This window comes from Nanorana parkeri, unplaced genomic scaffold (genome assembly GCF_000935625.1).
Source record: "Nanorana parkeri isolate BGI_ZX_2015 unplaced genomic scaffold, ASM93562v1 scaffold506, whole genome shotgun sequence".
NCBI lineage: Eukaryota > Metazoa > Chordata > Amphibia > Anura > Dicroglossidae > Nanorana > Nanorana parkeri.
In genome coordinates, this window is record NW_017306774.1 from 453,651 (window position 1) to 469,522 (window position 15,872).

At 49.3% G+C, this 15,872-nt stretch overlaps 1 protein-coding gene across 3 annotated transcripts in view; it reads right to left on the minus strand.

Moving 5' to 3' along the window:
• Nucleotides 1–15,872, minus strand: part of KIRREL3 (kin of IRRE like 3 (Drosophila)) — a 338,979-nt gene that overhangs the window by 87,502 nt on the left and 235,605 nt on the right. For 2 of the 3 annotated variants that reach the window (XM_018561196.1, XM_018561194.1), the window contains exon 9: nt 13,069–13,195. In XM_018561196.1, coding sequence (XP_018416698.1) covers nt 13,069–13,195 — 127 coding nt within the window. The remainder of the gene's footprint in view (nt 1–13,068; nt 13,196–15,872) is intronic. The other variant, XM_018561195.1, reaches the window with a different exon arrangement.

Consider the following 15,872-nt stretch of genomic DNA (forward strand, 5'->3'; position numbering starts at 1 on the left):
CCCATTGTGTCTTCCTGTTTGGTTTTCTACTTACTGGACATCTCCTGGTGTCTCCTTACTTGCTTCTCCCCAAAACAATTGTGCCCAGGAGTGTGCCTGTTTATGACAGTGGAAGGGGGTGGGAGAGCCACGCACAGACAGTAGTCCCAGCAATATGGAAAACAGTAACGATCTGACAAAGTTTTCCAACCTCTTCAATCACTTTGTTGCCCACAAATCCAATCTGCTCCCCACAGGCACTGGATTCTCGCTACATCTGGCCACAAAAAGTCAATGCATATACATTTATTTTATGCATATAAACTATTTTGGTATCAAAAACCGTCTTTAAAAGCGCAGTCCGCCTTCTGCAAAAAAAGTAGTAAACGCAGCGACATTGATCTCATTTTTTGCAATAGTACCTACAGAGCATTGCACCTTTTTGCAAAATGTCCCCTGTGAGGAGGTCACAGGCAGGAAGTGTGAGAGACCTGAGGCAGGAAGTGCTGCTGAACTGCAGAGGGGAATTGCCGGTGCACACTCTCTACAACAGGGGCAGCAAAGCTCCGGCACTCCCAGCTGTGGTGAAACTACAAAATCCCATGATGCATCTCTCTCCGGGAGTCATGTCTGTGGCTGTGAGAATCTTGCAATGCCTCATGGGATTTGTAGTTCCACCCACAGCTGGAGGGCCGGAGGTTTGCTACCCTTGCTCTACAACTCCCTACAAGTCCACCCACATAGCCGCTTCATGCAGGCCCATTATTATGTACAAACAGCACTATAGGTCCTCCTCGGCCACTGGAGCAGATGGGACTTGTAGTAATGTTTGTACACAATCCTGGGCCTGCATGAAGCCGCTGTGTGGGTGGAGCCACAGAAAAAAATATATTCTGCTGGAAAAATCTGCCTTGTGATTCAGGTAAGAGGAACGGTTTTGGGGGTAGTTCTTTATACCATGTTTCATATTATTATTAAACAGGATTTATATAGCGCCAACAGTTTGTGCAGCGCTTTACAATGTAAGGAAGACATTACAATTCAAGACAAGATGGTGAGGAGGGCCCCGCCCCTGAGAGCTTACAATCTGAAAGAGGAGGGGGAAATGATACATGAGGAGGTGGCTGTGTGTGGATGAATTGTTTGAGAACCTGATGGTTCAGTGGTTGGGTTGAGGAGGGATCGGCTTCCCTGAAGAGATGAGTCTTTAGGGAACGCCTAAAGACAGTCAAGGTGGGAGATGGATGGACAGGTTGGGGTAAAGAGTTCCAGAGGATGGGAGAGACTCAGAGAAGTCCTGGAGGCGAGTATGGGAGGAGTTGACTAGGAAGCTGGAAAGCAGGAGGTCTAGGGAAGAGCGGAGGGGACGGTTAGGGTGATATTTTGAGACAAGGTCTGAGATATATCCGGGGGCAGAGTTGTGGACGGCTTTATAAGTTACTGTTAATATTTTGAATGTTATCCTGTGGGCGAGTGGAAGCCAGTGCAGGGATCGGCAGAGGGGGGTGGGCGAGTGGAAGCCAGTGCAGGGATCGGCAGAGGGGGGTGGGCGAGTGGAAGCCAGTGCAGGGATCGGCAGAGGGGGGTGGGCGAGTGGAAGCCAGTGCAGGGATCGGCAGAGGGGGGTGGGCGAGTGGAAGCCAGTGCAGGGATCGGCAGAGGGGGGTGGGCGAGTGGAAGCCAGTGCAGGGATCGGCAGAGGGGGGTGGGCGAGTGGAAGCCAGTGCAGGGATCGGCAGAGGGGGGTGGGCGAGTGGAAGCCAGTGCAGGGATCGGCAGAGGGGGGTTGCAGACACTGAGCGGTTGGTTAGGTGAATGAGTCTAGCAGCTGCATTCATGATAGACTGAAGGGGGGAGGAGCCTGTGTAGTGGAAGGCCAATGAGGATGTTACACCCTAAATATGGGCGTAATGTGAAAAGTGGTATAAAACGTGGACTTTGAAGAGGAACCACACCAGGGCTGGTGACACAATGCACAGATATGTACGTCATACCTCATACAGCCATATACCCTTCTTCGGCCCTGACAGGGCTAAGCTGTTACTCCGCATGCCGTGCATCAGCGCCGCCATCTTCTCCGCTGCTTCAAGCTATCATCTCCAGCTATTAATCGCGCTTATGATGTAACAGACATTAAAAACGCTGAGATTCGTCAACCGTGGCACCCAACATCTTACAGATGCATGAGCCACATGAAGTGTGCACTGGAATAAAATCTAAGGAGACGAGGGGAAAGGTTTTCTGCTCTCTTAAGCTTTTGTTTAAAGGAGAACTATGGGGTCAGGGCTTTTGCCCATAGTTCTCCTTAGGGTCACGGGAGGACACAAACTAGCGTCCTCCCGTTACCCTAAGCTCAGTATATAGCGAGCTACAGCTCGCTATATACTGAGGCGCTGCAGCTGAAGCGCATCCCGACAATTATGCCGGGATCCGCCCAGCTGCGTGACTGACAGCTGGCTCTGCCTATCTAGAGGCAGAGCCAGTTGTACCCGCCCCCTCCCCCGTCCGTTCTGCCAGTCAGCGCTGGCGGATCGGAGCGGGGAGGGGGGGAATCCAGCCCCTCCCCAGTCACGGCAGAGAGCCGTGACAGGATCGAGAGGTGAGCGAATGCCGGTATGTGTTCGCTCACCTCCCGATCTACTGAGCCGACCTGTGACAGTTTCATTGTCACAGGTCGGCTAGAACTATGAGGTGAGTGGAAATCACTCCCTCATAGTTCTCCTTTAACCAAAGTTCCATTTTAAGAAAAGAAGTGATTTTACTGACAACATTTTGGGAACTTTACTTGGCACAAATATGTATTCAAAATATTCTACGCCGCTGTTCTTCATCATAATTCCCTTCATGTCTTTGTAGTATATTTTCTGATTTGTGATGTATCGGAGAGACTTCTGCAGGTGTCTGTAAACACATGTACACGGAGAGAATTTGCCTATTAACTTCTGATGACCGCTCTTCAATGACGGGAAGTGCGATTAGAGTGTGACTTCACCCCTGAAATGTTGGCGCTAACATGCATCTTCCAGACTGAAATTTGGAGCATGACATGACATTCATTTTATTCATCAAATCATTCCAAGTGATTAAAGCTGAACTTCAGATCTAAAAAATACCATATAATCAGGTTAAGTATTTATTAAAAATCAATTTATTTTTTTCCTACGCAGAGGTAGCATAGGTACCTAAATCAGCCTTGATATCGGCCTGCTGTAATCCCCTGCTTAGGAGGACTGAGACCAGGAGAGAAATAGGCAGGACACAAAACCAATAGTATCAGGCCCCATTCGCACTTGTGAAGGGGGCAAACCCATTTGAGACCTTTTCCTGTGGGTGGGAGGCTCTATGTAAATCAATGGCAGCTGCCACCACGTGCAGCAGGTTCACGAGGACGTTTGGAGAACCACGCCTGGATGCAGAAGTTCCCTCAATTTCCCTCAATTTCTGGCTCGATGCTGATTGGCCCGGGAAGCCGCTAATATGGCGACACGACCCCCAACTCTGCAGACAAATCATTCCCCTCACATAGATCCTTAGCAGCAGTCATTACCGTACCAGTCCCTTGGCCAGCTGGGCAGACACCGCTCTCCTAGCTCCCCGGGATCTGCCCACGTCTCCTGTGTGTACAGCGCCCACGTGATCGGCCCTCAGCCTGCTACTGCGCATGCACAGGATTTCTGAATGAAAGCACTGGGCAGTCTGTGCACGTGCAGTAGCAAGCTGAGGGCCGATCACGTGGGTGCTGTACACACAGGAGACGTGGGCAGATCCTTGGAGAGAGGTGTCTGCTCCGCTGGCCGAGGGACTGGTACTAGGGTTGCCACCTTTTCTTTCAGTGAAACCCGAACACTCTAGCAAATTGTTTTGGGGAGAATGAGTTGCAGCTTATTTATATGTAAATAGTGCCACCCATTTATATGTTAATATCATAGTCAAGACTATTTTCAGTGGGTGGCCAGTAGCCCCTGTCTTAATTTTCGTTGCCCCTGTCTGCCTGACATCATGTGTCCGGGTTTCTGCTGCCATGAAACCCGGACACAGCATTCAAAACCCGGACTGTCCGGGTGAATCCCGTACAGGTGGCAACCCTAACTGGTACGGTAATGAATGCTGCTAAGGATCTATGTGAGGGGAATGAGGTGCCTGCAGGGTGGGGGTCGTGTCACCATATTGTCAGATCTGTTTGGCCGGCCTCGATGCCGATTGGCTGGGAAGCCGGCTTTCTGGCCAATCAGTATCGAGCCGGCCAAACAGAATGGAGTCGGCTTCCCCGGGCAATTAAGAAGCCGGGTGGCGGGTAATGACACGTCACCTGGCTTCCCGATTGCCGGGGAGCCGGTGTTCTGTCGATAGTAGAAACTTATCGAGTTGTGGGACCGCATGACTTCCGGTTTCCTTAGAACTACGATTTTTGGGCAAGAAATGTGTTGTGCACGAGCGTCATGCCCTATACACATACACCACAGCAATAAAGTAATAAATGAAGCACGTTATTTATCTCCGGTGCCCCACTCAATATGGCAGCCATGAAACCCGGACACAGCATTCAAAACCCGGACTGTCCGGGTGAATCCCGTACAGGTGGCAACCCTAACTGGTACGGTAATGAATGCTGCTAAGGATCTATGTGAGGGGAATGAGGTGCCTGCAGGGTGGGGGTCGTGTCACCATATTGTCAGATCTGTTTGGCCGGCCTCGATGCCGATTGGCTGGGAAGCCGGCTTTCTGGCCAATCAGTATCGAGCCGGCCAAACAGAATGGAGTCGGCTTCCCCGGGCAATTAAGAAGCCGGGTGGCGGGTAATGACACGTCACCTGGCTTCCCGATTGCCGGGGAGCCGGTGTTCTGTCGATAGTAGAAACTTATCGAGTTGTGGGACCGCATGACTTCCGGTTTCCTTAGAACTACGATTTTTGGGCAAGAAATGTGTTGTGCACGAGCGTCATGCCCTATACACATACACCACAGCAATAAAGTAATAAATGAAGCACGTTATTTATCTCCGGTGCCCCACTCAATATGGCCGCCGCTTGAGTGGGGCACCGGAGATAAATAACGTGCTTCATTTATTACTTTATTGCTGTGGTGCATGTGTATAGGGCAATGCCGCGGATGGCGCTCGTGCAGAAGAAGTTTTGTGTGCGAACCTCGTAGTTCTAAGGAAACTCGATAAGTTCGAACTTTCGATCGATCACCGGCTCTATGCTACCGGAAGTTCCGGTATCGGCGAGTACCGAAATATAGATATCAGTATTCGATACCCGAAAAAATCATCATCAGCGCATCCCTAGTAATACATTAAAAAAACAAACAGCTACACACAGCAAAAATGTCACCAGCTCCAGTGAGGTCAGTAAAATAACAAATGAACTGATGTAAGTTATCTGTAAAATTGTAATTTTGATCTCCAGAAGTCTCCAGAATTCCAAATGTGCGTTATTCTGCCGCCAGTGACATCGGACTTTTACCTCTAACTGTCCTCGGCAGTGGCTCAGGGATTCTTGTCATGTGCGTTATCTGTGGGGTGCACCGTTACAACGCTCTGTGAAAACCCAAAGACCCAGGTATACCGCCATACCGACACAACATTTTTTTTTTCCCAAGACGTTTCCCCAGATGACAGAGCCCCTCGTTACACGACGCATGACTTCCCTCTTAAATTTTCTACAAGCCCCTCTGCCTGCCTGCGTTGTTTTCTTACCGCTGCTTTTGTTTTCTGCTAGCTATTTAATTGTAATTAAACTCCTGCTGTCGATAAGGGAACTCGAGTTGAAGGAAAACAATATCACTTTGCAAGGCGCGGGCGAGATAAAGCCAAATGGCGCATTCCTCATCCTGGCTCAATGTGATGCCACTGGCATATCTCCCCACAGCTCCCGCATGCCTCTTATTGCATTATCTCCGTGTGTGTGCGTGTTATTTAGGGACAGGGGGAAGCGGTGCGCGCTGGGAAATTAGGAGAAATAGGCGGCCGGGGCTGACATTCAGGAGAGGACTTTAATCTTCCCGGAGGGAGACACTGAACCGCCTAAGGTCAATCAGTGTAGCTTCCCTTTTTAACATTCATCCCAATGCATTAAAGTGCCAGGAAAACCAAAATGTGTTTGATTTTTTCTCCATTAGAGGCCCCCGAAATTAAACTTTCTGTTTTGGCGTGCTCTTATTTTACTGTTTCAGAAAATACCTGGTGACCCTAAAAAAAATGTAACTGGTGGACTCGGGAAAAACAAAAACTGCTGTGCTATTGGTATTGACAGACTGCAGCATTGATGTCATTATTGATTGTGCCCAGCGCTAAACTTGAAATTGATCTCATTGTGGCCACTGCTGCTGCTCAGTATTTTATACGTGAGCAAGACTGAACCAGAGGAATAAAAAAAAAAAAGGCCAGTTCCCATAATGCAACAATAACGTCTCATTTTCCGCTCCACTTAAAGTGCATGTACCCCCTAAATATTAAAAGAGAACTATGGGGTCAGGGCTTTTCCCCATAGTTCTCCTTAGGGTAACGGGAGGACACAAACTAGCGTCCTCCCGTCACCCTAAGCTCAGTATATAGGGAGCCACAGCTCGCGGTATACTGAGACGCCGCAGCCAGAGCGGATCCCGACATCGATGTCGAGATCCGCCCAGCTGCGTGAGTGACAGCTGGCTCTGCCTATCTAGAGGCAGAATCACAGGTCGGCTAGAACTATGAGGTGAGTGAAAAGCACTCACCTCATAGTTCACCTTTAAAGTGCATGTACCCCCTAAATATTAACACTTTTGTACCATGTTCCTCATCGTGTACATACATCTGGCTTTTGTATACACTGTGTTGAATGCAAATTAAATATCTGGTGATCCTGCCATTCCCGTTGATCATTTTCTTTAGTTTCCTGGCCATGTTAAGCACCAAAGTAGATTTACACCAGCATGGGCCCTTTGGGGGGGTTATTCACTTAGCTGCCGAAGTGAAGTGAGCCAGACGCTGTTCGGCTATTCATTTCAGCCTTGTACGGCTGATTTCACCGTTATATCGGCTAAAATCACCCGTACATCGGCTAAAATCACCCGTACATCGGCCTAAAATCCCCCGTACATCGGCTAAAATCACCCATACATTGGCTAAAATCACCCGTACATTGGCTAAAATCACCCATACATCGGGCTAAAATCACCCGTACATTGGCTAAAATCACCCATACATCGGCTAAAATCACCTGTACATCGGCTAAAATCACCCATACATCGTCTAAAATCACCTGTACATCGGCTAAAATCACCCATACATTGGCTAAAATCACCCGTACATCGGCTAAAATCACCCGTACATCGGCTAAAATCACCCATACATTGGCTAAAATCACCCGTACATCGGCTAAAATCACCCGTACATCGGCTAAAATCACCCTCCACATGTTCGGCTGAGCCGAAGTGCAGAAGGAGTTCCACTCAGGCGATACAACATCTGGATCGGCTGAGCCGGACCTCCGGCAGCTCACTCCAAAACGGCATACGGCTCGGCCATTCTGCTTGCTACCTCCGAGGTAGCGAGCAGAATAGAAAAAAAAATTAGATTAAATGTTTAAAAAGTATTTTTTTTTTAATTTTTAATTAACTCCACACTTCGGCTCAGCCGATCCACAGCATATGGGTTCGGCTCAGGTGCTGTACAGGCTATAGTGAATAGCCCGTACAGCAGCCTTTGGGTTCCACTGAACCGAAGGGCAGAGGCGGTTGACGTACCCGAAAATACAGCTGGATCCTTCGGCTCATTAGTGAATAATCCTCTTTTGTGCCGTACATCTAATTGGAGTTTTAGGATGCCATGCTGATGCAGGTGTGCCTATAGTCAGGCCAACACTACTCTCTCCCGGCCCAGCTCTGCTCAGCTGGACAGCCTGAAGAAGCAGGGAGGTGAGTGAGGTACGCTGCGGGGAAAAAGGAGGAAGGACTGGTGTTGGGATGCCTTCTATCTACAAACACTCCCCCACCCAGCACAACTGGCATTGCAACTGAGCCCCACGGTCACATGACCACAGGAGTGCAATCAATAAGAAGGTATTGGCAGCATTTTTGTACTTTGTAGAGGGTTTTCTTTGATATACACTGAGTGGCCAGATTATGACCCCCCCCATCAGTACTTGGTTGGGCCGCCTGGTGACTCCACGAGATGATGAAAGGTGATGCGAGGAATCTGACACGGCGCTGTCGCCCTTCTGTTGTCCTGTACCAGTCTTGCCCCTCCCCCGTTCTGCCCTAACACTGACTAGTCGCTGACGGCCACAATTCGCACGTTCAGACCCAGATTTTCGGCTGACAGTCCGGTCTTTAAACACTTTAACAATGAGCCGCTCCTGAACATGTACCGAATTCTGCTGTTTTGCTGATACTCGCTCCATGGCTCCGAGCGCCAACAATCATCCCGCGTTCAAAGGCTGTTACATCGCGTTGTTTCCCCGAATCTTCAGAAACAAATCACTTCACGTGTCGTGGTAACCAACCTGCTTCCCTATTTATAATGGTCCGGCCCTCTCAGTGTATATGTTACATAGTATATTGTTTCCTATACATTATATATGTTATATAACGGCCTCATTTTTGGAAAGCAGACTTCACAATTGCTTTGAGCTGTTCTGTCGTTCGGCTCCATGAAGCAGATGATCAGAGCGCAGGCATGTAGGAGACGAACAGAAAAAAATTCACGCCGGCTGCACATCGCGTATTTTGGCTTTTGCATTCTTTTCTGAAATCCAGTTTCCTTATTGTGCGAAATTGCGCGATTTCTGTTTTATTTTTCAGAAATAATAGGCAGAATTTGTATGTTTTAAAGGAGATCTATGAGGGGGGAGGGGCTTTTCACTCACCTCATAGCTCTAGCCGACCTGTGACAATGAGACTGTCACAGGTCGGCTCAGTAGATCGGGAGGTGAGCGAACACATACCGGCGTTCGCTCACCTCTCGATCCTGTCACAGCTCTCCGTGACATGGGAGGGGTTGGATTCCCCCTCCCCGCTCCGATCCTCCAGCGCTGACTGGCGGAACGGACGGGGGAGGGGGCGGGTACAGCTGGCTCTGCCTCTAGATAGGAGGAGCCAGCTGTCAGTCACGCAGCTGGGTGGATCTCGGCACAATTGTCGGGATCCGCTCCGGCGTCTCAGTATACCGCGAGCTGTAGCTCCCTATATACTGAGCTTAGGGTGAGGGGAGGACGCTAGTTTGTGTCCTCCCGTTACCCTAAGGAGGACTATGGGGAAAAGCCCTGACCCCCTAGTTCTCCTTTAAGTAGAAACCAGAGAACGAGTTTTATAAATGTCTCCCATAGTTTGTACGGGGTGTTTTGGACTGGGGATTACACATTGATTGGGCCTCACCAACCTTCCAAAAGGAAAGGCAATTTGTAATCTGAAGTTTAATCTGATAATATGTTGCCCCTCCCCCATCAACAGGCTGATCAATATAATCCCAAACCTTAATTGCACACCTCATTTTAGCCCCAATGATGTCATCACTGGGTCTTTGTGCTTCTATATGCAATTCAGGCAGCTCATGGCTGGTGGGAGGGGCCGGCAGGGTGCAATACATAGCTTCTTGAAAAAACAACACAGCACCTTCTCTCAGTAATTCTCTCAAGAACCCTCAGCCCTGATACAAGCAGTAGGCGGGTTCTTGGGAGGAGTTATGCAAATATTGTATTGCCTTGATGGGTGGGTGTCAGTCTGGAGTGGGCGGTCCTAGGCAGGATGTATTTGCTTGCAGACCGCTCTAGGTAACGCCCACATATGATGCCGAGCCTCCATGATTGAAATAACTGAATGAATGAATGAAAGGGGCGGGGCCAGGGACAGTCAGGATAGATGATGTTGGACGTCCTCCAGCCAGGAATTGAGGTGGGATCTCTCTGACTTGCTGCAGCTTCTAATGCGCATTGTGAGAAGCTCCCAGTGTGCAGGGAAGGACGGAGGTCAGATATGAGACTGAAGGGGAGGACGGAGGTCAGATAGAAGACTGAAGGGAAGGACGGAGGGCAGATAGAAGACTGAAGGGAAGGACGGAGGTCAGATAGAAGACTGAAGGGAAGGACGGAGGGCAGATAGAAGACTGAAGGGAAGGACGGAGGTCAGATAGAAGACTGAAGGGAAGGACGGAGGGCAGATAGAAGACTGAAGGGAAGGACGGAGGTCAGATAGAAGACTGAAGGGAAGGACGGAGGGCAGATAGAAGACTGAAGGGAAGGACGGAGGTCAGATAGAAGACTGAAGGGAAGGACGGAGGGCAGATAGAAGACTGAAGGGAAGGACGGAGGTCAGATAGAAGACTGAAGGGAAGGACGGAGGGCAGATAGAAGACTGAAGGGAAGGACGGAGGTCAGATAGAAGACTGAAGGGAAGGACGGAGGGCAGATAGAAGACTGAAGGGAAGGACGGAGGTCAGATAGAAGACTGAAGGGAAGGACGGAGGGCAGATAGAAGACTGAAGGGAAGGACGGAGGTCAGATAGAAGACTGAAGGGAAGGACGGAGGGCAGATAGAAGACTGAAGGGAAGGACGGAGGTCAGATAGAAGACTGAAGGGAAGGACGGAGGGCAGATAGAAGACTGAAGGGAAGGACGGAGGTCAGATAGAAGACTGAAGGGAAGGACGGAGGGCAGATAGAAGACTGAAGGGAAGGACGGAGGTCAGATAGAAGACTGAAGGGAAGGACGGAGGGCAGATAGAAGACTGAAGGGAAGGACGGAGGTCAGATAGAAGACTGAAGGGAAGGACGGAGGGCAGATAGAAGACTGAAGGGAAGGACGGAGGTCAGATAGAAGACTGAAGGGAAGGACGGAGGGCAGATAGAAGACTGAAGGGAAGGACGGAGGTCAGATAGAAGACTGAAGGGAAGGACGGAGGTCAGATAGAAGACTGAAGGGGGAGACGGAGGTCAGACAGAAGACTGAAGGGGAGGCTGGAGGTCAGATATGAGACTGAAGGGGAGGCCGGAGGTCGGATATAACACTGAAGGGGAGGCCGGAGCTTTATATGGGTGTTGGCAGGTAGGAGACCACAAATATGCTTTGTGTTGATCTGTGAGTATGGACCTGGCCGGGACCTGGGATACGATGCTGTCAGTGGAGAGGATGACACGGGGGGAGTGTGTTGTCAGGACGTGACGGGCGGCGAGGAGCTGCAGATTTTAGCGTCGCCATTTCCCCCTTCAGCCAGATTAGAGAACTGGAAATAAATGTGAGGCGCTCCGGAGTCTCGGCGAGCAGAAATCCAACGCCGCGCCGCCTGTAATTGCCCGAGAGCGAACCACGGACGTGTCCAGATGGCGAGCAGGCCGACACTCGGCATCCACACATCACACAGGACCCGCCACTGATAAATCGCCTTCATTATCACAGCAGCAATCTGTCACGTCTGTAACCAGAGAAGGGAAAGGCGTCCGCACTGGCCGCAGCAACCAATCAGATCGCACACATTGATATGGAGGCTGAGAATAAAGCTGAACCCCATATAAAGGACACAAATTATTACAGCCCCGTCATCTATAACACATCATCAAATGTGCAAGCAGTGTAAGTACCTGAATTTGACTTAGTATCGGCCTCCAGCAGTAGAGCTCGGAATGGAAGATGGAGAAGCAGCACATGCAGAGGACGGAGCATGCAGATAGGAGGAGAGAGCAGAGATGAGCTCATCAGTCTGCTGCTTCTCCTTTCATGATCCAGTCATAGAGTGGGGGAGGGAGAAGACCTGTAAGTGTTACTGAACTGCAGCAAAGACAAATCGGGTCTTCTGCCATACCAGATAGCTTTGTGCTGCGTTGACATGCTGTGTAAACCTCAGGACTGGATGGATAGAAATACAAATGATTTGACTCTCATATACAGTATGTGTGTGCTTTTAGCTACTTGCCTTGGAGTTCAAATTGAAAGATAACCTGTCACCGGGATGACATCAGTGAACTGGGAGGGACCGGACAGAGAGCTGCCGACAGCGCGGCCCTAACAAAGCCGCACGCCCCACCACATTCTTCCCCTGAACCACCGCCCGGGGAGGGGGAATGTTCCCAGGCACGGGAGGGGAGCTCTTTATGTGTGAAATACACTATATTACCCAAAAGTATTGGGACGCCTTTACACGCACATGAACTTTAATGGCATCCCAGTCTTAGTCCGTAGGGTTCAGTATTGAATTTGCATCATTTTATAAGCCAGTAATACATAACACGATTGCCTCTCCAATCAGGCTGGCTGCACCTTGCCATCGTTAGACAGAATAAAGTATTTCTTTAATGGTGGAAGCTGATTACTATCGGGCACGGCAGAGCCAACGGAAATGGATTTCTGCCTATTTAAGGGACCCACAAACACATCTCTAATATTAAAAAGCTAAATCTGCGTCTCTTCCCCGCTGTACGAGATAACGACATAAAACAGGGCAGCGTCTCTTCCTGTAGAACAGATTTACATCCCATTCAGCATCTACAGACAATGGTCACCTGCTTTCTGCTAAACAAAGGTAAAATTTATTTAACCGGTATTAAAGGAGAACTATGGGGTCAGGGCTTTTCCCCATAGATATCCTTAGGGTAACGGGAGGACACAAACTAGCGTCCTCCCGTCACCCTAAGCTCAGTATATAGGGAGCTACAGCTCCCGGTATACTGAGACGCCGCAGCTGAAGCGGATCACAACAATTATGTCTGGATCCGCCCAGCTGCGTGAGTGACAGCTGGCTCTGCCTATCTAGAGGCAGAGCCAGCTGTACCCGCCCCTCCCCCGTCCGTTCCGCCAGTCAGCGCTGGCAGATCGGAGAGGGGAATCCAGCCACTCCCCTGTCACGGCAGAGAACCGTGACAGGATCGAGAGGTGAGCGAAACGCCGGTATGTGTTCCCTCACCTCCCGATCTACTGAGCCGACCTGTGACAGTCTCATTGTCACAGGTCGGCTAGAACTATGAGGTGAGTCAAAAGCCCCCCCCCCCCCTCATAGTTCTCCTTTAAGAGGCCGAGTGCACGTCCCCGCTACCCTGCAACTTTTATTTAATACAATGTAACACAATATAACACAATGTATTTCATCCATTCACCCTCCCAAATTCTGAACATTTTTTCTTACCATTCACTGTCAGGGTGAGCTCCCTCTCACCGGCGCCTACCCGAGGAACCACGGCACGGCACACATACTTCCCAGCATCCTCCTGGCGCACGTTTTTCAAAGTCAGGGAGTTTTCATTACTTAGCACCTGTGATATATTAAAAAAAAAAGTGTTCCTTTCAGATTGAATTTTCCAGAGCTCAGATCTGCAGGCGATGGCAACTGGTGACCTCAGAAATGCGCACTTTGCATGTAATCACTGAACTCTGCGCTGCCTTATTAAAGAAATCTGCAGAGCGCTGTTTACACCTCAATCGGTAACATGATATAAACTGACTGCAATTTCTAAAAAGTTGCATTTATTTCTGTAAATAGAAGCCGTTTAAATACCTTCTGTAGTTCAACATGTGGGAGCATTAGAAAACCTCCGAGTAGAACAAGTCTACGCCTCCGTAGCCGTGCCCATGGTGGAAATAGAGAAGCACTGCTCCCAGTGAACAGAGTAATGTTTCTGGCTGCTCTCAAGCCCTTTATGGTGAGTCACTCCTTTGGCCGACTGGATTCAGAAAAGCTAAGTCCAAATAAAATAAACCGGTGGCGCATTGTATATCCAGTGGACAAGCAACAAAAAGCTCCACCTATGACCTCCTCTGGTGCATTTCACCCAAAACTGGGCTTAAACATGTCTCTATTAGTAAAGTGTACCGTTACATTCAAAATCAAATTCTACCAATGCTTCCCTCTATGCAGGGGCGTAACTAGAAATCACAGGGCCCCATAGCAAAATTTTGTATGGAGCCCGGTGATTGCTAGTTATGCCACTTACAGAGCCCACCGGAGAGTGACCCTGCAGAGCCCACCATAGATTCTCCATGGTGGGCTCTGCAGGGTCTGAGATCTCTTACCTGTCAGCGCTGTCGGCCTCTGTGGTCGCCGGGCCCCGACTCCTGTTCCGTCCCCTGGCGACCCACAAACACATCACTGGCCCCACCTGCTCTTAGGGTGCTGGCCAGTGATGTAAGAGGAGGCGGGGTTGCTCTTAGGCGGGCCCCGCCTCCTCCTCCTTTGCGAACAACGGTCTCATCTGCCGCAGCGGCTGGCTGTCACTGACACAGCTCCGCAGCGGCTTTGAGGGGAAATGCGCCGCGGCCGCTGCTGAGCTGTGTCAGTGGCAGACAGCACCCTTGCATGCCATAGCTGCCCTGGCCGGGCCCCCCTGTGCCCGGGCCCCATAGCGGCCGCCTGGGTCGCTATGGCGATTGTTACGCCACTGCCTCTATGTATGATGATTAATAATAACATAGACATGTCAGGTAAAAAAATGCTGTGATTTGGAAATACTTACACTTTGCAGGGCGTTTACTTCCTGCTTTGAAAGGGCAAAATGATTTCAGTTTGCCAAAGCAATGCATGCTGGGATTTACTTGTTATCAGCAGAGCATTGCTGGGAAATCTCACCTGTAATTTCACCAGATCTCAGGGAAAGGCGTTTTCCTCCCCTGAGATGATGTGCATGGTCACATGTCCTAGTCACTTGTCTAGTCACATGTGCCATAATTCCGGGAAGTAAAAGGAGAGCTACTAATCTGCCCTTAGTTAACATGGCCACTGTCAGTGGACTAGGGAAGAAAACTAGTTTGTTGTTATTTTAAAGATATGGGTAAAGGTTCCGCTTTAAGCTCAGATGTGGGTGAACCGTGTCAGAGGAGGAGGTCCCACATGGGGCTTTGTGTTGCTTGTCCAGAACAATAAAGTTTTACCAGCGTCAGATTTTACGGTGTGCCACCAGCTTCTATTTTTGGACCTCTACATGTAGATTTCAAGCCCAATTTTGAAGAAGAAAAAAAAATGCTCAGTTTTCATAAAGCGAGGAAAGGTTAGAATCACCATCAGGTTGTTGTCACTGTCTGTGAAGCCTTCCCTCACATCTAACCTATGATGGTTATCAACAGAACAGGAAATGAGAAAAAACAGCAAAAGATGTAATCCTTGTCCATTCTATCCAAAAAAATTAGCTAGGATCCAACAGAGATATACAATTAGTCTCTGGTTTAGGAGTTCAGTGACCCGCACACTGACACCCCTTCCCGGCCCTCTATAGAATGCTTTTTATTCCTATTCATTAAATAGGGCTGAATATGTTTCTCTGTTCACTAATAAGGCTGATAAAATCACTTGATATTGTTTATGGTGATACAGTGACGTCTAGGGCTGCAACAACTAATCGATTAAATTGATAATAATCGATTATGAGAATAGTTGTCAACTATTCTCATTACCGATTAGTTGGGAAAAATAGAGAGAGGGGGAGAGAGAGGAGGGCAGAAAGAGAGAGAGGGAGGAGGGGTAGAGAGTAGTGATGGGCTCGGGCGTGTTCGCAAGCGCCTCGTGCCGTGCCCGCCAGGAAGCCGTCAGCGCGCAGGGCCAATCACAGGCACTGAGACATGTTCCCGGTCCGTAGCTGCAGAGATCGGGAAATATCTCAGTGCCTGTGATTGGCCCTGCGAGCTGACAGCTTCCTGGCTCGGCACGAGGCGCTTGCGAACACGCCCGGGCCCATCACTAATAGAGAGAGGGAGAGAGAGGAGGGGAGAGAGAGATTTTTTAATACAACTAATCGATTAATTGAAAAAATAATCGGACAACTAATTGATTATGAGAATAATCGTTAGCTGCAGCCCTAGTGATGTCACTTTCTGTGTATGGGATGCTGATTAGAATTACAGGTAGGGGCCAATGAGTCCAGTGTGACACCACCATGCCCTACAATAAAATTTGTCACCTTTCTTGGGCAGTTATGAAATAAAGCAACATCTTTGGGCATA